Genomic DNA, 25,670 nt, shown 5'->3' on the forward strand with positions numbered 1-25,670 from the left:
CTTACCTTGGGTACTCATCCTTCTCTTCAATCATACAAGTAATCACTGTGTCAAGTTGAATCAACCTCGGCAAAAGCCTGTACGAGACTATGTAGAGTGAAAAATAACTATAGTTGGTGAACTAGCCTGCTGGAAAAATGCCAAAAAGCAAATATTTACTATAATAAGAGCCACGCTTGTCTGTCTGTCCAACGCCACAATAGCATTAAAAAAGAACCACTTCACACTGGTATTGAACGCAGAGACACCTGCTCCGCAGACAGGCTCACTGACCACCATGCCAAGTGGCCACATTGCCATAGTATGGAATTATTGTGGACATATTACATCTGCCACACTTTCATGACGCACGAGACTGCCTGTGTACTAGTAGACATAATAGGAGTTTGACAGCATGTACATGCATGAGTCTGTAAGTAAACAAAAGTATGTCCAGTAGAGTTTATTTTAGAGCAATATTAGCGGATGGTTCAAAAGATACAATCAGTTAACTCATGCTAAAACTGTCCATAATAAAGATTTGCTTTCTCAGGTCTACTTGTTGGTTTGACCCAAGGGCTCTAAGGTTAATTGTGGAATCTAATATTTCTCCATTCATAGTACAATGTACTCATTATTTTGTTTAGCTTCAATTGGGTATAAAGATCACAAAGGGCACAAACTGTAACTAGAAGCAGTTGATTAACGATTGAGAAATAACAAAAAGTGACTAATATAAAAAGTGAATGTTTGATCAGAGAACACTGAAGAGATCAATTATTCACTCCAGCTGTTTAAATATTTGTTCTCTAGAAACTAAAGGCTGTGCCTATTTATTTTAGTTCAGGTTTCAAATCTACGTTTTATCAAACTCAGATATCCGGCTTACCAGCCGGTACACTACCAACTGAGCTACTCAACCACTTTGCCGTATTGAGGAATAACTGTGGACATACTTATTACACTTGGCGATCTTTAACGGCCCACAGGACTACCAGCATACTAGTACATATAACTTTATCAGGTAAGACAGATTTATGGAGGAACAACTACTGAGAGCAGTGTACTAGTAGGAAGAGTACTAACTAACTTGTTGAAATACATACCTATTAGTAAACACGAAGCTAGAAAGTCTAACCAAGTTGGAGGGAGATAAATGCAAACCATACATTGCTGTGGCAGAGTATCAGACCACTGACAAAACTGAGGGGTGGTGTGACTAAAAACTCTACATAATGTCAGTGGTTAGCCAGCTATTAAAGCAATAGTTAGTTGTGGGATGCTTAGGCTAATATCAACAGCTCTAAGTGGTGGTTTGTCGGTGGAGCTATGAAGTTGCTTCATGAAATGTTGTTGGTAGTTTTTGTCCTCGCAAATAATAACAAATATGTTTTACTACGGCTTATATGTAGCGATTGTCTGCTGCCAGTAGACATAGAAACCAGTGATGAGATTTGGGAAAAGGGAGGTTCACTCCAAAGTTAGAGCATCAAGAATACAGAAAGAAACCACTATTTGTTCCTTCAACTCTTAAAACCAATTACTGTATACATGTATTAGATTATTTATTTAGATAAGGTTTCAAATTTATTTGAATTCTTATCTAAGTGAACATTTAGTGAAATAATAAGTGAACATGAGTTTGATGACCTAAGTAAAGTTGTCTGCCTTTTCTCTACGTTTAGATTAAAAGAGAAGATAACTCCTAAGTTAGTGTTTAATTCTGTGTTCAGTTATTAGTAGTACACAATTTTTCATGATATACTCAGGGTAAAAGCCTAATTTTTTAAACTTCAATATAGAATTATAGAAAGGCCAATTCCTAATCTTTGTTTAGCTAGCAGTAATAGACAATTAGTTGTTCATGGTATACTCGGGTGTATTTGTAATTCCTAGCTTCCTAAACTTGAACCTAAAGTAATAGAGAAGACAAATCCTTCTCTGTGTTTAGTTAGTAATAGTAACCTACGGTTATTCATGAAGTACTCGGGTGTATTTTTTGAACTTTAACCCCAACTTGTTAAAAATGTTATAAACATTCCTAGTAGCTAGTATCTGGTTTGGCTAGTTATCATGCTCTGCTTCACTGAACTGCGACTTGACCAAATGTTTTATCTCTATAACCTAAAGAGTTGCCTTCTTGAATGTTGTTGATGGCTGAAGTTGAAATCTTGAAACGCCACGAAAGAAAAGATTTTTGTACTGCAGAATTAAAAACAAGTTTTATTAGCAGGTGCTCAACACTATTAAGAAGTGCTCAACATGATAACACAATAAATAGACCAGCTGGTTCATAAATTAAAAAGATTTAACCTAGATTTTTTTAATCTACACCTATGAAGATCTGATGCATGTGCATGAATTGGATTTTTAAACCGGTGAGTAAAAAATGAGGTGTTTATGTAAAGCTACTATTGTATAGGAACAATATGTGCCGTGATTATTGAAAATCAATAGTACAGGTTAGTTATCAAAGCAAAAAGGTTTCATTGAATACAGATACTTGGTGGACTTTAATAAAAGGGTTATTTTATGAAGATTTGTGGAGAACTAGCAAAGAGAAGTAAGTGATTTTTTGTTGGCTTGTTGGTGCAACGTAGGCACAAGACCTTCACATTTGTGAGATGTGATTGAACTAATGTGTTTGACACCTTTACCTGCTATTACTTTTCAAAAGTATCCATAGTGATTACAAACTCATCTAAATTGTAAACAGTGTCTACGGTGGATAAGATTAGAGAAGCTTTGGAAGAACCTTTGAATGATAAGTATGCTAAACTTTGTCAGATCGGGTAATAAAGAAGCTTTAAGTTAGAGATAGGGGGGATTCAACTGGATGAATATTTGAAACAAATCCGCTTTATAGCGAGTTGAGTAAATTTTCATTTGATTAGATTGGGTATTGAAGAAGCTTTAAAGGTTGACTTGCAACAAAATGCACATTACAGTTATTTGGTATCAAAAGATTCACCATGTCTTAATCTGCTGTGTTGTAGATGCAAAATATGTGGAAATGTGATAACAAGCTCTTAAATCTCAAAAATGAAAAGCCGCCGTAGATTGGAATCAGTTTATTTCTCTGATGTAGTCATTACATTTGGTTATTGTTTTGTCACGTGATGTTCTCACGTGAATTGAAAGAACAATAAAAGGCTCAGTATAAAACTTATCGTATCACTAGTTTATGACCAACACTTTGGGTTTTACCGAAAACCCCGTATTAAATATAGATGCTCGCTACTTTACAGTTTTGTTTCGGTTTGGTCTAATCGTCTAGCCGTAATCTGATCATGTGACCCCATACTTCACGAATAATTTCTGCAGCATTTTTTGATTATCACAGGTGACCAACAGGTTCGTCATGTTTATCAGACAATGATATGTTATCCTTCGAGACAAGGTTGAAAATTTAAACGAACTTTTACGGTAGGTTTTGAGATATCAGTGCTGAAAGTGACAGCATTACAATGACGATAGAATAGACGCGTAAAAACAAGAGACATGGTTTTATTGAATGCGTGAAGTATATTTGTGAAAACCTTTCGATGAATGAGGTTGCGTGAAAATGTAAACAGAAGCCATTTTGTACAACTACGTCCCATTTGAGCCATTTTGGAAAGAGATTCCAAACTACGGCGGTGTCGTGTGGCTGCGATTAACTGTTCGTCTTTTAGCTTTTAAAAGCTTGTAACTACATTTCCACATATTTTGCACTTACAACACAGCAAAGTAAGACATAGTGAATCTTTTGATACTAAATAACTGTAACATGAATTTTGTTGCAAGTCAATCTTTAAGTTAGAGAGGCGGATTCAAATTGGTAGTGATTTGAATAGGTGAATATTTGAAACAAATCCATTTTATGGCGATTTGAATGAATTTTCATTTGATTTGATCAAATGAAAAAGCGATTTGGTGTTTGAGATGAAAAAAATAAGTGATCTGAGAAATAAATAACTTGATTATACAATTGCCAATAAATTAATATATATATCCATAATATAAATCTCTAAATTAGCCTTTTGTTCGTCTGTTCAATGATAGCTAGTAAAATTTTGGTAACAGAAAAACCGTCTGTAGAAAATCCCTTTTATTCTGGATTAGAACTCACAACATTCAAATCGCAAGTCTATAATAAAGTGTTAGTAAACCCTAATCTAAGTCGTTCTTATCACATCCATCGCCCATCTCATATACTGTACATCCTTTCCGGGATTGCATAAGCTAAATGTGCACTTTTTAGTATTAATTAATGCAGTGTGCTTTCGGGTCACGATGCCCTTGTTATAAGATTTTTTTTAGTGTGGCTACGACAATGACGATTTGTTTTCACTTTTTCCGCCATACTATATCAACAATAATTTCTCTCAAAACTTAGATTTGTATATATGTATTTAAAAACACAAATATATATATACATGTATATATATATATATTTGACATAAGAGCAGTATCCATCTGTCTGTACGACACCACGCTTAGAGCGTTCAGAAAAAATTACCACGCATGGGAATTGCACTGAAGTCCTCAGCTTTACAGGATGGTGTTTTAATCACTACACCACTGAGCCACCTCACCTCTTCACGAAGTAGTTATGCATATAGTAGTTATCCATTACGATCTGTCACAGTGCACGGGACTGCCAAGCATATTAGTATAATATACTAAAAATTCCCCTGTAATACAGCCCACGACCAAAATGATATTGGAAAAAAGAAAGGATACTGACGGTTGAGAAATGCAATATTAGCAGTCAAATGGCACTGCAGCGCAATAGGATAACTGCAATGGTAGTTGTAATGTACTGGGTGTGAGTGTTATTATATACAACAAACAGCAATAATGAAAGGAAAAGATTATATGTTTATATTTTTCCCCCTGCAATAGGAGAAATGCTATATTGGCCAATATTAGAAGTAAAATGCACTGTTATTATTAGAATAGCCAATATTATTAATATAGTAATAATAGAAAACCAATGCTCAATTTTGTTTACATTTCAAAACGTCATAGCTAACAATATCAAGAAGTTGTGATATTTATATAGATTTTTAGAAAATCTATTTAAAAAAGTGTTTGGTCATGACAAACAGCAATAATGAAAGTAAAAAATTATATGTTTATATCTCTCCCCTGCAATAGGAGAAATGCAATATTGGCCAATATTAGAAGTAAATGCACTGATATTATTAGAATAACCAATATTATTAATATAGTAATACAGTAATAATAGAAAACCAATGCTCAATTTTGTTTACATTTCAAAACGTCATAGCTAACATTATCAAGAAGTTGTGATATTTATATAGACTTTTAGAAAATCTATTTAAAAAAACTATTTAGAAAAAATAATAACAGTAACATATTGCCCATCATCAATGTTGTTAATGTGACTATTACACTTCAATAGTCATCCAAACTTATAATTAAATATTGTAATGATCTCATAAGAATCGTTAGAAAAAAATATCATCGCCATTTCCTTTACTTTCACTGCTTTGGACATCAGTTAGAATACCAAAGTACTCAAAAATTTCCAAAATGTCAGTTACTATGAAATCGGCAAAAAAGAAATGATTTCTGTACTTCTACATTAATTAAAGAAACTTTCGGCAATTCGACAATGCTATAGACTGGTGAAATGTGCACATTATGTTTTCGTGAAATATGAATGCCTTAATGGTTCTATTCTCTGTCGCTCGGCGTTTCGTTAGCCGGTCTTAACTTTTAATAAACCAAGCGTTTTGATAACGATTTTCGGCCAAATTAATCTGTCTATTTGTGTATTATCCGATCAGATGGGTAAGTTTTATGAGACTGTCGACAATTTACAAAGACTTGGTAACATATTTAAATAGGCTTATATGTGTTTTTTATCGTTATTATACTTTAACGACTCTACAAAACGATGGTTAAATTTGTTGATGAGATTCCGAAACAAGGGTTTGCGACGTTGTTGATGAATAATTTTCGTAAGTTGTGAGCACATGTGCATTTATCATAAAAGCTATAAAACTTTGCTCCGCTCGTTTGATCATGGGACAATTTTTCAGGCTGATAAAATAGGACAAATGCTTGCTAAGCATGTCTCTCCCTGCAACGCCTTCTCCTATAGAAAAAGTTTTTAGTAAAAGCAGATTCATAATGTGTGCAAGGCGAAATTAGCTATCTGAATCATTCTTCTAAATTATGTTGATTTTTTGAATACATGTAGATATACTTGAATTCAAATATATCTGTTCAAATTTTTGTTTTTGCGATGTAATGACAAGTAGGTAGGTGGTAAAATGAGAGTTTGAAATATTTTTTGCATGTCAATGGCAATAATTTTTATGTTTTTTGCAATTTACATTTTGTTTGCTGTTGTTCTAGTGTACAAAATACATGAAATATATTTCACACATCCATGTATAGAATGTCAGTAAATAATCCTCCATTGATCATCAACTTGTTACTAGTACATGTACCGCTACAATTCATAACATAAGTGGAAACTTATGGAAACTGAACCTACAACTCAATTGCAATTCATATATAACTCTAAAGTACTTCAGTATATTTAACTCTATAGTACTTCATATATAACTCTATTATACTCCATATATAATTTTATAGTACATCATATATAACTTCATTGTAGTGTATATATAACTATATTGTGCTATGTACATAACTCATTTTTACTCCACATATAACTCTATTGTCTCAATATATAACTCAATTTTACTCCCTATATAACTCTATTGGGCTTTATATATAACTCTATTTGTTCCACATAACTCTATTGTCATACACACATCTCACCCCATCTTTAGGTTGTGGAGCAATACACAGGAAACTCATATAAAACATATTATTTCCAGGTGTATTACAGTACTTCTTATTAGGTTCTGTACAGCTGGTAATAATAAAAGTGTTTACCAAAGACCTACAAATTCTGTTCCTTTTAAGGTTATTTTTGGTTGTTTTTACCGAAATAATGACAGCATGTTTTAATTTTATATTTTATTCCTATTGATAAAAATAAAATGTATAACACGAATTAACATTTATGACATGACAGAAACAAGAGAACATGAGACTCCAGGCTGCGCTGCTCTGGGTGGCTTTCTTCAGTTACACCTTTAGATCTGCCAACGCTAATCCATTCACGGCAGCGTTTGACACTCTTAAGTATCTATTTTGCACAGCAGCAACATTTATGGAGTGTTGTCAGGAACCATGGATAAGAACAGACCTTCCAAGTAAGTGTTCAAAATTTCAGTTTAGTTTGCTGAATAATATTTATATCTCATTGCTGCTCAGATGAACTTTAGGTAAGAATTGATTAGGGCAGCTGTAGTTCAGAGGTGTATGATGTATGGGCCCTGGCATATTATCAGTAGAATGGTAGTTTGAGTCAGAAAAGGACCATTGGTGGTTCTAGGTAGGGCATCCAACGACAATTACTCTTGTGTCTAATTGTTCTTGTGTCACATGTTCTACGAGAGCAATTCTATTTGGATGTTTAGTCTCAATCTTAATGTTAAACAGATCAGATCAGCTTTCAGTTATTCTATATATTGTAAAACCTCAACATATCTTGGAACACCACCTTTATTTGAACGTCACCTCCAACAAATGAAACTGTAGAAAAACTGTTGAAAAATACAGAGCCACCCTTTAAATGAACACCACTTCTACTCGCCCGCCATTTTGACATTCTTTGATTTTTACATACCCTTATTAGAAAGGGATCAGTAGACGCTATCAAAAAATAGTACTGATAATGGTTCGGTTCCATCATTAGCAATTAATTTGCTTGTTGTTGTTGTTGTTGTTGTTGTGGTGCTTGCCATGATTGTAGTGTCAATGTACCTTAGAAGATCGATCATCACAATCATCAGAACTAGCTTATGATTCAAAGTAACTATGGTCTATATTCTAGCCGTTGTATCCAGATTCATTCACAATGTGGTTTACGATCTTACCTAAAGACTCTAAAGCATTTTGATGAACGATGAAAATACTTTTTATAAACACCGATGTAACAGCAACCATTGTTATAGTGAATTCTAATTTTAAAACGTTAAAAATATCTTTAAAAATTAACAATTTAATGTGCGTTATCTAGCTCCGAAGCTGCTGGGACATTACAATGGATAGCCAGGGCATTACATGGCAAATGATATTGGCTATGTCATTATACATAGCTGGCTATTTATGTATAATTCCATGATAATACTTTTGCTAACAGCTATCTATACATATATATACTTGGGATGTCTTTTACCAATTCATTGTAAACTCAGTACTGGAATAAAAAACGTTACAATGAGAACATAACATATTATTGGCGACAAGGATGGGATTGGCGACAAGGATATAATTGGCAACAAGGACACTTTTCAGCTGGACATTCTACAGGTCAACTCTACTTGAGATTTTCCCTACAATGTCTACTCAAACTGAGCAACTGATTCAACTGCTGACTCAACAGATGGCTCTTCAAAGAGAACAAATGAAGCAGCAGAAGGAGCAGATGGAACAGCAGAAGGAAGAAAATAGATGGCTGATCGAACTGTTAACGCAGAAGACCGAAATAAAAGCAGGAGGAACTACTCCTAATTTTACTGCTTTTGACCCAAATACAGAGCTGTGGACAGACTATTTACTGCGCTTCAGGACATTCATAGGAGCTAATTCTATTACTGAAGATCGAGTTCCACAGATATTTCTAACCAATCAATCAAAAGTCATTTACAAACAATTAACTGACTGGTCAGATCAACAAACAAGAAGTCAACAAACTGACAATAGAAGATATTGAGAACTACATGATGACTCAATATAACCCTAAAACTTTCATTGTTAGCAAAAGATATTGTTACTGGAGCAATATAAAAAAAAATTTAGGAGAGACAATCCAAGAGTTAGCAGCAAGAATAAGACATGATGCTACAACTTGTGACTTTGCAAGTATTACCGATGCACAAGATGAAGCTTTACGTACAAGATTCATCTGTTCAGTCGGGAATGAAGCAATACTTAAAGAACTATTCAAATTGAAAGATGAAGACCTTACTTTTGTCAGAGCTATCGAAGCTGCTATGGAAATGGAAGAAGCAGCAAAAGTGGCAAAGGAAACAGTTTATGGTGCAGCAAATCCTGTCAAGGTGGTAAACAAGACGACAACAACTTCAAAACCGTCAACATCTGCAGATCAACAGAAATGCTACCAATGTGGAAAATCTAATCACAAATCTATCGAATGCAGATATAAGAAATATACCTGCAATTACTGTAAACTTACAGGACATCTAGAAATCATCTGCCGTAAAAAGCAGAAAGGTGCTATGCCTCTGAACTTAGTGAAGGCTGTCAAAGCCGTCAACGCTAATCCACAGCTACATGTCAACTTTGAATTACAAGGTCACGCAATGACTATGGAAGTGGACACTAGAGCGGGAGACAACTTCATATCTCTGGACAACTGGAAGAAAATGGGGAGCCCTACCCTCAAAACTTCAGAAGTTCATTATGAGTCCGCAACAAAAGACAATATCGACATACTAGGAGTCTGTCTCGTCAAAACAAAGCTAGATTCACATCAACATGAGAAGCAATTACATTTTGTCATAAGCAAAACACCAAGTCTCAACCTTCTAGGAAGAAATGGTATTCGACAGCTTGGAATCTCAGTTGATGGATTAATCAACTAATGTCAATCGCAGAAGATTAAGCACTTAACTGAAAGCAAACAAATGCAGGACAAACAATCAACTAAAACAGTTCATCATTACACAGTTGGAACACATGCTATGCTTTATACTGTGGACCCAAAAGAGATAAGCAGCCTAAATGGGTGGAAGCTGTTGTTATCAAGGTATTTGACAGCAGAACAGTCAATGTTAGAGTACTACCCAGAGGACCCACCTGGAAGAGACATCTGGAACAGCTTTGTCCTAGACATGCTTTACCAGAAGATGCCAAACCACCTGTCAAAATACCAACCACTCCAAGCAGTCTTCCACAATCGCAACAATTGCCTACAGCTGCAGCACCAAAGTCAAAAAGACAAAATCCAAGATTACCTGATGGCAACGAATACAACAGGGACAATCCCAGATGCTCAAAGAGACAAGCTAATCGCTGAAGTCACCCATAAAACTTCAAGCTAGCAGGGAGGTGTTGGGACATTACAATGGATAGCCTAGGCATTAAATGGCAAATGATATTGGCTATGTCATTATACATAGCTGGCTAATTATGTATAATTCCAGGATAATGCTTTTGCTAACAGCTATTTATACATATATATACTTGGGATGTCTCTTACCAATTCATTGTAAACTCAGTACTGGAATAAAAAACATTACAGTGAGAACACAACAAAAGCTTTATGGTTTTTTTCTTAAAACTTTGAAAGCAACACCATTGGCGACCATGCAATAATTTTATAATCAAAGTAGTGCTTTGTTTAACCTGGTTTGATACTTTGACATATATGAAAACGGTTTTGCAAAAGTGCTGAGATCGATGAAATTAATGTCGATCGGCCGGGAAGAGAGTATAAAATATAGGCAAAATTGGCGTCGCTTCGCCAATAAAGTTGTCAAATTTATCTTCTCAAAATTCTCACAAGCTAGTCGAAAAATACAGCGGCGCCCTTTATTTGAAGGCCGACTTTAGTAAAGCACCTCTATAAGAAAAGGGTAAAAGATAGTGCCCATGGCGTTCAAATAAAGGTTTACGGTATGTATACATGTATACATATTTTATGTATCTGAAGTGCTCTTATTGCTCGCTTGCAAAGCTATGAAACATAAAAGACCTACTTGCCAATAGAGCTGACCTGCTTGCCAAAAGAGCTGACCTACTTGCCAATAGAGCTGGCTGAGTTGTCGATAGAGCTGACCTACTTGCCAATAGAGCTGATCTACTAGCCAATAGAGCTGGCCTTCTTGCTAATAGAACTGACCTATCTGCCATTGCTTTAAATTCTTTAGAGCTGAGGAAAGACTTGGAAACTAAAGTTTATGGACAACATTTAGCAATAGACTCAGTTGTAAAGACAATACGAGCTCACCTACGTCGTCCTTCTCAGAAGGCACTAGCACTGTCTTTTCAAGGCTCGACAGGCACAGGAAAAAACTTGGTGTCATCCATAATTGCCCAGAACTTATATGACAGAGGAATGAGAAGTGAATATGTTCATGTGCTCACTGCTGCAAAACATTTTACTCGAAAAGAACGAGCTGCCTATTACAAGGTAAGATTTTGTATCAGTGAGTTGGAGGTGAGGATGCTTTTGTAAAGAACATATTCTAAATGAATACATTGCTCACTCAACATACATCTTTTCTCATTGTAAACTAGCTTAGGTTCTATAATGAGTCTAGATAATAGTGGGTACGGTCACTCTAGGCTTGACACTGTTTTAATTCCTATCAGTCAGAAATTGCTTCAACAGGATCAGATTCAACAATGGGTAGAGGGAAGTGTCTCCTCCTGCCCTCGTCAACTCTTTATCTTTGATGAAGTGGACAAAATGCCAGATGGATTGTTGGATGCACTAATACCATTCCTTGATCACTATGAGTCTGTTCAAGGCGTTGATTACAGATCATCAATATTCTTGTTCCTTGGGTACGCATTTTTATCTGTTTTCTGTTCTACAGCAGTTGGGTGACATACCTTATTATATTTTCTTAAACCTTTATGTTTAATAGCTCTCAAACACTTCTTGTAATGCCGTTTAGTCTGTTTTCCAAATAGCCAAGATTCTTATTAGGAATTTTGGAGGAGAGGTGCTGTATGATGCAACATATAATCACCATCAATCTGGGGCAAATCGAAATGACTTAGGAGTGAAAGATATGGAAAAAGTGTTACGAACGGAAGCAAATAACAGCAAAGGTAAGTTTGCAGAAAATATTAAGGAGTGTTTTACAAAAGAAAGAATTGTTCAATTCTGGATTAGGTTATTCTAAAGTTCGATATTTGTTACCTGTAAAGGAGCAAGAGACCAGAAAAAACTTTTCAAGTCAGGCGAGTTTTCAAATTCGATTTTAATGTTAGCTTATCTCGCTCCACTTGCGGAAGAAAAACCACCGTGCGTATAAAGTTATATATAAATTCTGCAACATTCTAGTTCATCGTAATAGATCATTAATTGTGTCAACAAAAATGAGAATAGGATAGCTGCGCAGTTGTTCATAAATGCAAAGGCGATCTAGTAGTGCAAGTGTTACAGAATCGGTCTACAAATCGGAATGCCACGAGTTAGAGATCGATCGTCCAAAGTTATCTTATATATTAACCTTGACCTCCTAGATACCGGTAAATGACGGCCAGGTAGAACCGCTTGTTATAATAAAAATATTTCATTTTTTTGCCTTATTGTACGCGTAATAAATATTTGTTATCAGTTTTACTTTGCAGAAAAGATTTGGCTGTTTAGAAAAAATAAGAAAATCGTTGTGAATGAGCGTGGAAAATTTGCAATCCTAATCCACTTATTGTAAAATTATTGCAATTATGGTCTATAAAACCAGTGAGATTGATCATAAGAAAATTTGTCAATGCAAAACAATAACACTGCAGTTACGGTACAGCCTACAAATTAAAAGAGTTAAGTCAAATTTTTTTTTTTTGATCAAAGGGGTGAGTTTGTAAAGATCTTGGAACGAATTAGGCAATTTGCATGTATTTTACTGCTTATATAACGTAAATTACCTATAACACAAACATTTCTGGAACGAATTATTTACGTTAGAGGAGCGTCTACTGTATAAAGATTATAATCAGCTAACATCACATAACTTTCCTGATAACTGCCCTACATATTGACACTCGGTTTAATCAAACATGTATGCTTTAGTCCTATAATTACTTTCCTTACCGTTGTTAAGTCCCACTTGTTGTTTTCTTATTTTCAGTAGTTCAAATACACCTGAACAAAATGTTAGACTTTCTGAAATGCTGACGACTTTTATAACAATTGCATATAAATGCTAAAGTTTAACAGATTATAGGCCAAAAAGAATTTTATTGTACTACTCAATAGAGTGAACTGTGCAACATAAAAGACACAGTGCAGAATGATGCTTATTAAGAATGAGACATGGGCATAGTCGATGGCAAAGAGAAAACTCCTGATAAATTTTCTGAGGCAAAGAAGTACTCGCAGTTTGTAGTCAGACAGAAAAAAGCATTGACAACCATCGAACTTTCTATTGACCTTTCTCTTCTATATCTAAATGGTGATTCAACCGACCTTATTCCAGTTCTATTCGAAGCCTATAGAAAGTTGGAAAAAAATGGCAAGAGCAGCTCCAATGAATGACAAGGCTAACAAACTTGCTCCACAAAAACGCCTGAATTCTATGCGCTTGAAGGATGAAGTTAAAATGTCCAAACTCATTAAATCTATGACAGAAATATTCCACGAGCTGTAATTAATGCAGTAATGGAAAAGGAGGACAAGGTAGTGAATTTACTGACTAGCTTATCGGAGTGATACAATATTTTTTTCACCCTATTAAAAGCAAATGCTGAAGTTCCAAAGATGGAAGCAGTGAATGAGTAGTTGCTTCATGAAGATTTTAAACTAACATAAGTTGAAGATGAGGTGAGCAATAAAGTGTAGAAAATGATGCTTGCTCGCAAGGCTAAAAGTAGCAAAGAGTTACAATGTAATGGGTGTTCTAATTATAGGCACATTCATTGTTTCTGTTCTCGAAACAAAAAATATATGTTGCCATGTGAATGGGAACCCTTCATACATAAAGCTATCCAAGCTGAAACCCTTCATAAATTGAGCTAACCAAGCTGAAACCCTTCATACATAGAGCTAACCAAACTGAAATCCTTCATGCATAAAGCTAACCAAGCAGAAACCCTTCATACATAGAGCAACCAATCTGAGACCCTTCATACGTAGAGCTAACCAAGCTGAAACCCTTCATACTGTTGTGGAATGTGATCCACTGAGAACTGAGCCTAGGGCTGAGCTAAGACAAGCCAGGCTGTGCTCAGTCAGGCAGAATAACAAGGTGAGAGTTAAGCCCGTCAGAGCAAAGCCGAGCCAAGTAGAGTCGAGCTGAGCTTAGTAAAACCAAGCCGAGCCGGGTCAAGCAGAATGAGAGGCGGGGCCTACCCGCTATATGAGCCTGAACATTTGTGCTAGAGAGCAGAGCTGTTCTGGGCATGTTCATTGCCTGTTACTTGAGCACACTAGTTTAACTTATGAACTAAGCAGAAAATATATGTATAAACTCATGCACCGAGTGTTGTACTTGTGGAAGAAAGTGAAGGTCCCACAAAACTTTTATACTGGTGGCAGCAGTGGGATCTTTGACGGTCCCAAGAACTCCACCACAAGACTCGCATCAGGATCACTGGACTCTGGATAAAATGGACTGCCTGAAAAACGACAACACTGCTCCCACTAGAAGAACTTCTGAAGAAGAACTGGCAACAGGAAGAAACTAAGAAAGGAATCGACGGCCACGGACTCAGTTGAGGCACTGCTGTGGAAAGGGAGCAGAAACCTACTAAAAGCCAAAACATGGCTGTAAACATGGCCAATAGGAGAGCACAAAGCGCTGATCTGGAACCCAATCGACTAGTCGAAGCACTAGAACAGGTATTACAGCTGCCAATGACGCAGGAACCGGCACCACGCGTCAGGACTCCCCAGCACACTGGAAAGGGAGATGTGGAATACTTCATTGCTCGCTTCATGGAGGTAACCGACGCCAACCAGTGGACAAAAGGAACAACTCTGTAGCATCTCTGAAAAGCATTGGGCAAACAAACTGAGGACTGCAGGCAGGCTGAGGACCAGGAATTCATTTTCAATGCCCTCCAGACTAGATTCGGGCTATCCGCTAGGCAAGCGCTAAACCAGCTTAACGCCCTTAGGCGAGAAGAAGGAATGACGCTTCAGGAGCATGCTATGGAGGTCGAGAGGCTAGTGCGCATTGCATACGGGGACCTGCCGAATCGACACCGGAATAGCATGGCCATGGAGACCTTTTGCAGCTCACTAAGGGACCCGGCCCTGCAGCGACATCTGTTGGCTGCACATATGCCCACACTAGCTGACACTGTATAGGCCGGAAATGATTACCTCCAGATCGAGGGAGGCGAACACAAACCCACCGGGTCTTCAGTACGGGCCCTGGAGGGAGGATCCTCTGACCAGGTGAACTCGGCCAAAACCGATTTCATTGGATGACTAGCCGGGCTAGTCCAATCTCTCACAGAAAAGATGGAATGGCTCCAGAAGCAGGTTCACCCTCCAACCGAGAGGAGGAACCAGCCAGCTAATCTTTGCTGGGGTTGTGGCGGACCAGGGCACGTACAGAAAAACTGCCCTCGCTACTCAAAATCGGCTTCGGGAAATGAAAAGAGGCCACATCAGTAGCTCTGACTACTGGCTGTACCAAAGCCAAACAACCCCGGAAACACAGTAGGACTACACGGGATTCGGTGACAGCCAACGGTTGGTCGCAACCAGGAAGGACTAGGTTGAGAAAAATTCATGCACAGGAAAGGCCTGTGGAGACACGAAATTACTACCAGTCTTTGAGTGAGGCTAGTCTGGACATTCCCACTGTCCCGGATACCGCCTACGCCCCTTCGTGCGAACGACAGAGACGTAGCCTGAAACGAAGGACGGTGACTCCCAAATTCCCTCCACCCCAGACATTGAGAACCAACCCCACTGGACTGGATGGTCGAAAGCCTGCCTTAAAAACAGCAGGACCTACCCCTTCTCCGCCTTAGGTATTGCAATCACAGAAGCCGCGGGTCTACCCCGGATGTGGGACGGCCTGAGGGACCGACCCCGCCCCACCGCGGAGAGGAAGTCTCCCAGGCCTCACGGAAGATGTCTTGGAAGACACCACTAGGGCGCAAGCCCTCAGCCGATTTCACTCCACCAGCTATTTCCTCTCAGGAAGAGTGAAGGGGCAGCCCATCCAGTTTTTTTTTAGATACAGGATGCACCACAAGCTTTATCAATAAGCAGGTCTTTGACCGTTTGTCAGAATCCGTACGGGACCAACTTGAGGAGAGTGACAGCCACAGGTTATTGACTGATGGAACACGGCTCCCCTTCTGTGGGGTAATCCATTTGACCATCCGCCTGAGCGACATAAGGACGTAGGAAGTTTTTGTGGCCAGCCGTCTAAGCGAGGCTGCCATACTCAGAATGCCATTTTTCGTGGCCCATCAGTGCTCTCTTGAGTTTGAGCAACCGGTGGTCCGAGTAGATGGCAGGCAGCTAGTCTGCACAGATCAGCAGGGACGGCTGCTACAGAGCAAGGTACAGGTGATCATGGAAATGGTCGTCTCTGCCCGAACGGAGATGGCGATACACTGTCGCATCACCACACGGAATTACTGCCCCATGGGACTGATTGAAGGATTTCCCGATGAACTCCCGGTAGCAAGTAGCCTGAATCAGCCGGGACCCAAAGGACAGGTCATCACCCGCTGCATGAATGCTATGGAACAGCCATTCACCTTTCGGTCTGGAGCTACTATCGGCACTTACACGGGGGTAGAGACCCCGAAGGTTGAAGAGTACTACCCCTTATTGTATGAAGCCGATCCAACTTCAATCAATGAAATGCAAGTTCACCTTGAGGAGTTGTTTCAGGCGGACCGGCTGAACTGTGAGGGGACAGGCCAGATGGCGAGGTTGGCATCCTTGCTGAGTCGATATATCACCGTGTTCAGCACAGATGACGACGACGTAGGGAGGACCGCCAAGGTAGAACATTTCATTCTGCTTAAGGAGGGCACTCAGCCGATCTGGCAATCCCCACAGACTCAGACCGGAAAAGGACGCAGAGGCCGAGAGGCAGGTTCAGGATCTACTTAAGAGGGGGCTTATCGAACCAGCTGGAGGAGCTTAAAGCTCTCCCGTAGTGTTGGTTCAAAAAAAGGATGGGAAGTGGCGCTTTTGCATAGACTACTGACGTTTGAATGCCGTCACTGAGTAGAAAACCTACGCCCTACCCAGGATTGATGACAGCCTGGACGCCTTGTCTGGCAGCCGCTACTTCAGCACGCTTGACCTGGTGAGCGGGTATTGGCAGCTACTCCTAGATGCAGAAGCGCAGGAGAAGTCGGCCTTCTCAACACGGTCCGGATTGTGGAAGTGGAAGGTGTTGCCTTTTGGACTGACATCCGCCCAAGCCACCTTCCAATGGCTCATGGAACGCGTTTAAGATAGCCTCCACTAAAGAACGCTGCTACTGTATCTTGATGATGTTGTAGTCATCACCCCAGAGTTTGATACGCGCTTGCATCGGCTGGAGGAGGTTTTCCAGAGACTCTACAGGGCCTGACTGAAACTAAAACCATCCAGTGGCCGACGGAGTGGCCGAACCCGCGAGGTGTGGAGGAACTCCAAGGATTCCTTACAATCATCGGCTACTACCGACAGTATATCCCGGAGTTTGCCACTATAACACATCTCTTGCACTGGCTGACAGCGAAAGGACAGCCCTAGAGATGGATGAAAAGGGAACAGGTTGCCTTCAACAAGCTGAAGGACAGTATCAGCACCGCCCGATCTTGGGCAACCCGCACCCCCGGTGGCAGTACTTTCTGGACATGGACGCCAGCGGATGTGGAGTGGGAGCCGTGCTTTCCCAAGTACAGGAGGGCTGCACAAGGGTCATTGCCTACTACAGCAAAACCCTCACCCCCTCAGAGCGCAATTACTACGTCAATCGATGAAAATTGCTTGCAGTAGTCAAGGCAGTTAAGCACTTTCGGCCTTATCTGTAAGATCAGGAGTTCTTTCTACAGATGGACCACACTTTACTCCGGTGGCTATGTAGGAGGAGAGAACCCTCGAACCAGGTAGCCTGGTGGCTCAAAATCCTGACGGAATTTTGCTACGTTCTAGAACATTGGTCAGGGACTCGCCACAGGAATGCAGATGGGATAAGCAAGCAAACCTGCGAGGACTGCCGGCAATGCACGAGCAATGAGCAGAAGAACGGGAGCCCCTCACTCACAGAAGGAGTTGGCAAGGGAACAAGGGCTGTTAGGCACCTGGGTACCAACCAGTTGCCTGGATGAGATTCTCGTTCTTGACAGGGCGGGATCGACCCTGGGCAACGTCGCATACCCCAGGGGGCTAGCTGGCAACTCGTACGGGACTCCCGCCACAACAGTGGCGGGATTGAACCTGGGTGCCAGAAGTTCCTCCGAGGGGCTATCGGCCACATCAGGGATGACAGAACTGAAGGGCACGCTGGCAAGGTCGCAGGCCACCGGAAAAGGACCAGTGGCTATCATGCCTAGGGTGAACAAGTGGGTGCTGGTCCTCACCGACCACTTCACTTGATGGCAGAACGCACTGGCACTACCTGACGCCATGGCCCCGGTGGTCGCAAATGCACTGGATGAGCAGGTCTTCTGCTACCTAGGGTTTACTGAACAGATCTACACAAACCAGAAGGCGCAGTTTGAGAGCCAACTGATGGCCGAACTGTGCCAACTCTGGAACGTGGGGAAAACCCATACGACTCTTTACCACCCACAAGCCAATGGAATCGTGGAATGGAACAACCGTGAACTCGGAGATTCTTTGAGGGCATTGCACCTGGCCAGTGGACAAGCCGAATGGGATCTGCTGCTTCCCCAGCTGATGAGGGCACACCGAGGCACCCCTCACTCCGCAACCGGAGAAACAGCCAACATGCTGATGTTGGGACAAGAGCTGAGGTTGCCGGACCAGCTAAAGAGTCACCCCCACCTACGAGTTCTTTCCTGCACATGAGCACGCCCTCAAGGTGCAGCTAAGGCTACAAATGGTACACGAGGCACTACGACAGAGCCAGATAGAGATGAGACAGGAGGACTAAGAGGAGCCAAAGCTGTACGCCCCAGGCAACTAGGTATAGCTCACGAGCAAACGCCGGAGACAGGAAGAAAATCCTAAGCTGCAAGTGAAGCTCATGAGACCATACCAGGTCCTGAAGGCCTAGGGCAACTACACATATCTAGTGGAGAGACAGGGCCAGTCTTCCATTCAGAGCGAGGCAAGACTGAAGCCCTACCATGCTTGTCCAGAAAGACTGGGACAAGCCCCGGCCACTCTGGAGCCAAAGAGGGGCCCTAACATAAAAGGGGCTCGACCTAGCAGTCCGGAGAGAAAGCCGAAGGAAGTCAGGAGCGATCCAGTGCCAATGATGCCACCCCAACTGGAAAAAATTGTTGATGGAAGTTGCAGAAAAACAAAGACAAGAGACAACTCCCAAAGAAAACCCGGCAGGACCGGAAGGAGGGGAGCGCCAAAGACCGGGTTCAGTAAAAATCAATCCGGTCCCACTAAGAGAAGAAGTTCCAGGAGAAGAAGTTCATCAGCTCCAATCCGGCACAATCCGAGACCAGCCCAAACCACTAGGATGCTGGAACGGTACAGAGATAGGCTATGCTACTCCATGGAATTGTCGGAAAAGGGTCCGGAAGTCAAACAGGAAGGCAGCAAAGCGGTCCTCACGGACGCGACCAAAGCTTTCCTTTTAAAACAATCATTCTGTCTGGACGACGTTAGAACACTCGAGTAGATGGACAGCGAAGGTAACACCTCGCTACAGGATTTATTGACTTTGGTCACAACTAGCTTGAAAGAAGCTGAGGAAGCGCTGGGTGCACCGGAGCCGGTAGGTGTAGCAGCACCCAAGGAAGATCAAGAGTGGGAGGAGGCGACTGCCGAGGCCAGCACGAGCTGCCCCAGAAAAGCTGTCTTCAAAGCGAATGACGAGGACCTGGACAGAACCTTGACAGGAGAGAAGGAAGTCTGCTGAGTGGCTACCATAAGCTCTCTTCCAGGGTCTAGATTGGAGACCGTGGTCACCAATGGAGGAGAGATTGTTGTGGAATGCGGTCCATTGAGAGCTGAGCCTATGGCTGAGCTAAGCTGAGCCAGGCTGTGCTCAGTCAGGCAGAATAACAAAGTGAGAGTTAAGCCAGTCAGAGCCAAGCCGAGCCGAATAGAGCTGAGCCGAGACGAGCCGAGCCGATCTGAGCCGAGCCGAGCTGAGTAGAGCCAAGCTAAGCCAAAGCCGAGCCGAGCCGGGTCAAGCCCAGCCAAGCAGAATGAAAGGCGGGGCCTACCCGCTATATAAGCCTAAACATTTGTGCTAGAGAGCAGAGCTATTCTGGGCCTGTTCATTGCCTGTTACTTTGAGCATTATTGTACAACTTATGAACTAAGCAAAAAATATACGTATAAATTCATGCACCGAGTCTTGTACTAGTGGAGGAAAGTGAAGGTCGCACCAAACCTTTAAAATACATACAGCTGATCAAGCTGAAACTTTTCATACATAGAGCTAATCAACCTACAGCAGACAGGAATGACAGCTCAGATGTCACTTATAAAAATGCTGTGTTTGTTGTTGAACATGCATTGATCAGCCAAGGTGAGAGAAAAAGTAAATGGATAGTTTATTCAGTGGCAATATGTCATATGTTTCACCAGCAAGCAGCATTTTTAGAACTGACACCTTGATACACCTGCAATTATCACACATAGAGATGCTCGAGCCTTTGATGCAAAGGGTCGAAGCGTTCTTACTTTGGCTATGCAACTATCTACTGAAGGTGTTAAAACGGTTGACTCGTTCAATATACTGCGTGTTCCTGAACTGTTACATAACCTCGTGAGTGCAATGAAAGCATCTAAAGCTGACCTAATCACAAAGTCATAAGCGATGGTTGTGAGGTTGTCCACAAATGTAATCACCAAATTGCTGCAGCTAGAAGAATTGATAGTTTGTTTTGACTGCGGTCTAAATTCATGAGGCTGTAAATGTTGTTGAAAGTAAACAGGGCTGACAAGAGGATACAAGGCATAGATGTTACGGCCATCTGTAGATTGAAAGGCAACAGAAACTCACAAATGATACCTTGGTTACCAATTTTGACTTCGATTGTAAGAAGAATTTACGTTTTTGCGAGGTATGTGAAATGGGAAAGTGACACCTTTTACCCTTTCAAAACATCTGAAGTGTATTCACAGAGCCACTTAAGATGGGGAGCAAATACGCGTGTAGAAAGTTTGACGCTAAGCGGCTAAGTGGAAATGAGTTCTTCGAAAGCTCCATTGATGACAAAACTCATTTCATGTAGACATACCTTATCAAGAGCAAGAGTGCTGTCTTTAGTAAGTTTGTAGAATAGAAAGCTTCGGTTGAAAAGTCCTCAGGACTCTAAGTAAAAAGGCTGAGTTCTGACAATAGTTGCAGGTATAAGTCCAGGGAGTTGGAGAGATGTCTAAAGAATGAAGGAATTGGGCGATGCAAACTTGCCCGTCTTATACCTGCATAACTCTGATTAAAAGCAAATGAAATGACATTATGTTAACTTAATTTCAACAACTATAACTTGAACTGTTATTAACACAACTTTATTAACAAACTAGATGAACGCCTGGTGTTTCCGTGTAACAAAAAGGTTTTTGCATAGAAAATCTATTTTCAATTTGCTAAGTTTTTCTATCCAATAAATTTGAATAACTTAAGTTAGATTCAAATTATGCTTACAAAAAGTTTATATTAAATTTATGTTTAAAAAAACGCTATATTTAAATTATGTTTATGAAACCCTAATACTGATATAATTGTAATGTATTCATAAACTTGATAAATGTAATAATTATGTAACAAATATAAGAGAGTGAGAAATAACTGATAACTATAAACTTACACGATAGTACTGTATAGGCTTATATAGAGAAACATGCAGTAGATTCGAAATATAAAGTCAATTTTTATAACACGCCATAAAAATTTGGCAGGCAAAACTAGAGCTTCGCAATACTAAATATATTAAAAAATACCAGCTGTATATTTTCATTTAAGGTAAAGGATTATGATATAAATAATTTATGTAAATTACAATTACCGTATATTACTAAGTCATCCACGATAACATAGGCCTTTTGAGTTAATACTAAAAATATTTGTAACTTATGAGAATATCTGTTTTTAACGTCATTATCATATAAGAAATGGCTCTGTTGTTTTCTATGTTTTATATATACTAGAAATTCCCCTGTCATATATACAGCCCACGACCAAAGTGATATTGGAAAAAAGAAAGGGTACTGATGGTTGAAAAATGGAATATTAGCAGTCAAATGGCACTGCAGTGCAATAGAAGAACTGCAATAGTAGCTGTAATGTACTGGGTGTGGGTGTTATTATATACAACAAACAGCAATAATGAAAGGAAAAGATTATATGTTTATATCTCTCCCCCTTCAATAGGAGAAATGCAATATTGGCCAATGTTAGAAGTAAATGCACTGTTATTATTAGAATAACCAATATTATTAATATAGTAATAATAGAACACCAATGCACAATTTTATTTACATTTCAAAACGTCATAGCTAACAATATCACGAAGTTGTGATATTTATATAGATTTTTAGAAATTCTGTACTACGTAGTCATTGTTCTGTAGTCATCCAAACTTATAATTAGTTATTGTAATAATCTCATAAGAACCGTTAGAAAAAATGTCATCGTCGTTTTCTTTACTTATACTGCGTTGGACACCAGTTAGAATACCAAATTACTCCAAATTGTCTAAAATGTCAGTTACTTTTAAATCCGCAAAAATGAAACGATTTCAGTACTCTTAACTTAATTACAGAAACCTTCGGCACTTCGACAACGCTATAGACTGGTGAAACGTGCACGTTATTTTTAGAAGAACTGCAATAGTAGCTGCGATGGTAGTTGTAATGTACTAGGTGTTATTGTGTACAACAAACAGCAATAATGAAAGGAAAAGATTATATGTTTATATCTCTCTCCTACAATTGGAGAAATGCAATATTAAAAGTAAAATAGCAAGCTGCTGTGTAATATACACAGGCTGGGGAGCTGTATACCATTGGTCGTAGCAACCAATATCAAGAAGTTGTAATATTTATCTAGATTTCTGTATTGATATCTAAAAAAATATGCTGAATTTAAAAATCTGATTTTAAATTGTTGTCATAAAAATAGATGCATATCTATAAAAAAATGTAAGCCTATTGCTTAATTTTGCAAATATTAAATAGAAATTCCCCCTGTCATACAGCCCACGACCAAAGTGATATTGGAAAAAAGAAAGGGTACTGATGGTTGAGAAATGCAATATTAGCAGTCAAATGGCACTGCAGTGCAATAGGATAGCTGCAATGGCAGCTGTAATGTACTGGGTGTGGGTGTTATTATATACAACAAACAGCAATAATGAAAGGAAAAGATTATACGTTTATATCTCTCCCCCTGCAATAGGAGAAATGCAATATTGGCCAATATTAGAAGTAAACTGCACTGATAATATTAGAATAACCAATATTATTAATATAGTAATAATATAAAACCAGTGCACAATTTTGTTTACATTCCAAAACGTCATAGCTAACAATATCAAGAAGTTGTGATATTTATATAGATTTTTAGAAAATCTATTTAACAAAACTATTTAGAAAAATAATAACAGTAACATATTGCCCATCATCGATGTTGTTAGTGGGACTATAACACTTCAATAGTCATCCAAACTTATAATTAAATATTGTAATAATCTAATAAAAATCGTTAGAAAAAAATATCATCGTCATTTCCTTTACTTTCACTGCTTTGGACATCAGTTAGAATACCAAAGTACTCAAAAGTTTCCAAAATGTCAGTTACTTTGAAATTGGCAAAAAAGAAATGATTTCTGTACTTTTACGTTAACTACAGAAACCTTCGGCAATTCGTCAATGCTATAGACTGGTGAAATGTGCACGTTATTCTTTCGTGAAATGTGCACAACTTAATGGTTCTATTCTCTGTCACTGGGCGTTTCAATTGCCGGTCTTAATTTTGATAAAAGTAAGGCTTAGCAAGCTTTAATAACAATTTTCGGCCAAATTAATCTGTCTATTTGTGTATAATTCGTTCAGATGGGTAAGTTTTAAGAATATGTTGACACTTTTCAAAGACTTGGTAATATATTTAAATAAGTTTATACATGTACGTGTTTTGTATCGTTATTATACTTAAACGACTCTACAGAAAAATGGTTAAACTTCTTGATGAGATTTCGATACAAGGGTTTGCGACGTTGTTGATGAATAATTTTCGTGAGTTGTGTGCGCATGCATTTATCATAAAAACTCTCAAACATTCGCTCCGCTCGTTTGGTTGTGGGAAAACAGCCTGGCGGTACCGCAATATCGGGCACAGCCGTAGTATCATCAGCAAAGTCTTTAGAAAAATCATAACAGAAACATATTGCACACCATCGGTCACTATATACTTCGATCTTGTAAATTCGAATGAATATACTTATAATTAAATCTTATAATAATCCTATAAAACCAAATAATTATTCTTATAATTAAATATTGTATTAATCTTATAAAAATCATTAAAAAAATGTCATCGTCATTTCCTTTACTTTCACTGCTTTGGACATCAGTTGGAATACCAAAGTACTCATTATAAGTGTCCAAAATGTCAGAGTCCGGTAGAATTGGGAAAAAAGAAACGATTACTTTTCAGTACATCTACGTTAATTACAGAAACTTTCGGCAATTGGACAATGCCATAGACTGGTAAAATTTGCACGCTTTTCTTGTAAAATGCGAACGACTTAATGGTTTTACTCTTTGTCGCACGTCCTTATCGGCGTGACGTTGGCTGGTCTTAATTTTGATTAAAACAAGCTTGTCAAGTTTTTATCACGATTTTAGGCCAAATTAATCCTCTATTTATGTATAATCCGATCAGCTGGGTTAGTTTTAGAATATTGCAGAAACTTTTCAGACTTAGTAACATATTTAATTATGTTTATATGTGTTTTGTGTCATTATTATACTTAAACGACTCTACACAAAAATAGTTAAATTTTTTGATGGGATTATTGTACAAGGGTTTTGTAACGGTCCTTGACAGATAATTTTTCGGGAGTTGTGTGCGCATATGCATTTATCATGAAGCTCCCAAAAATTTGCTTCGCTCGTGTTTGGTAGTGGGAAAAAAGCTTTGACAGATTTGAATATAGGCTCCTTTTGACCAGCCTGAGTATCTAGTTTAAACAGTCCTGTTTGTTGTACCATGTTTATTCACCAGATACAACAAACTAATAACAACAGATTTCCAAGTGATCCACCTCTGTTCACAGGTGGTCTCAAGGATTCACGTTTAATAACATCCAATCTCATCAGCCACTACATACCATTCCTCCCACTTGAGAAGAGACATGTTCGACAATGCATCAATGAAGAGCTTATGAAGAGAGATGTTGAGTTTAAGAAGAGGGACGAGCTGATAGAGGAAGTAATAAGTCAGTTAAGCTTTACACCAGAAGATGTGGAACTCTACTCTACCTCAGGATGTAAGCGTGTAAGCGCGAAGATTGATCGGATTATGGAGGAAGACTATTACGAAACCAGAGAGGAAGGAACTGAAGACAAAAGCGAGTTATAGTCAACATCTGAGACTTTAGACATCTAGCCTGCAAGCTAATATGTAAACAAAACTATATATCCATAGATCTAAAAACTAAATTCTATAAGTATCATATATATTTTTATTTAGCATATACAACATTTACCATTCTAACTTTTAGAGGAACGTGTTCGTTTATTTCTGTGTGTGATCAGCCAGTGCTTAATTCAAATA

At 39.1% G+C, this 25,670-nt stretch overlaps 2 protein-coding genes across 2 annotated transcripts; both read left to right on the forward strand.

Moving 5' to 3' along the window:
- Nucleotides 1–8,798: 8,798 nt before the first annotated feature.
- LOC137406218 (uncharacterized) lies at nt 8,799–9,680 on the forward strand. Its single transcript, XM_068092754.1, has one exon. It carries the CDS (start codon nt 8,799–8,801, stop codon nt 9,678–9,680), a length of 882 nt encoding a protein of 293 aa, XP_067948855.1.
- Nucleotides 9,681–9,866: 186 nt separating this feature from the next.
- Nucleotides 9,867–25,475, forward strand: LOC137406219 (torsin-1A-like). The gene is made up of 5 exons (XM_068092755.1): nt 9,867–10,026; nt 10,968–11,230; nt 11,432–11,607; nt 11,753–11,877; nt 25,171–25,475. The coding sequence occupies exons 1-5, from the start codon at nt 9,867–9,869 to the stop codon at nt 25,473–25,475; spliced, it is 1,029 nt and encodes a 342-aa protein (XP_067948856.1).
- Nucleotides 25,476–25,670: the final 195 nt, after the last annotated feature.

Source organism: Watersipora subatra, chromosome 10 (genome assembly GCF_963576615.1).
Source record: "Watersipora subatra chromosome 10, tzWatSuba1.1, whole genome shotgun sequence".
Classification (NCBI taxonomy): domain Eukaryota; kingdom Metazoa; phylum Bryozoa; class Gymnolaemata; order Cheilostomatida; family Watersiporidae; genus Watersipora; species Watersipora subatra.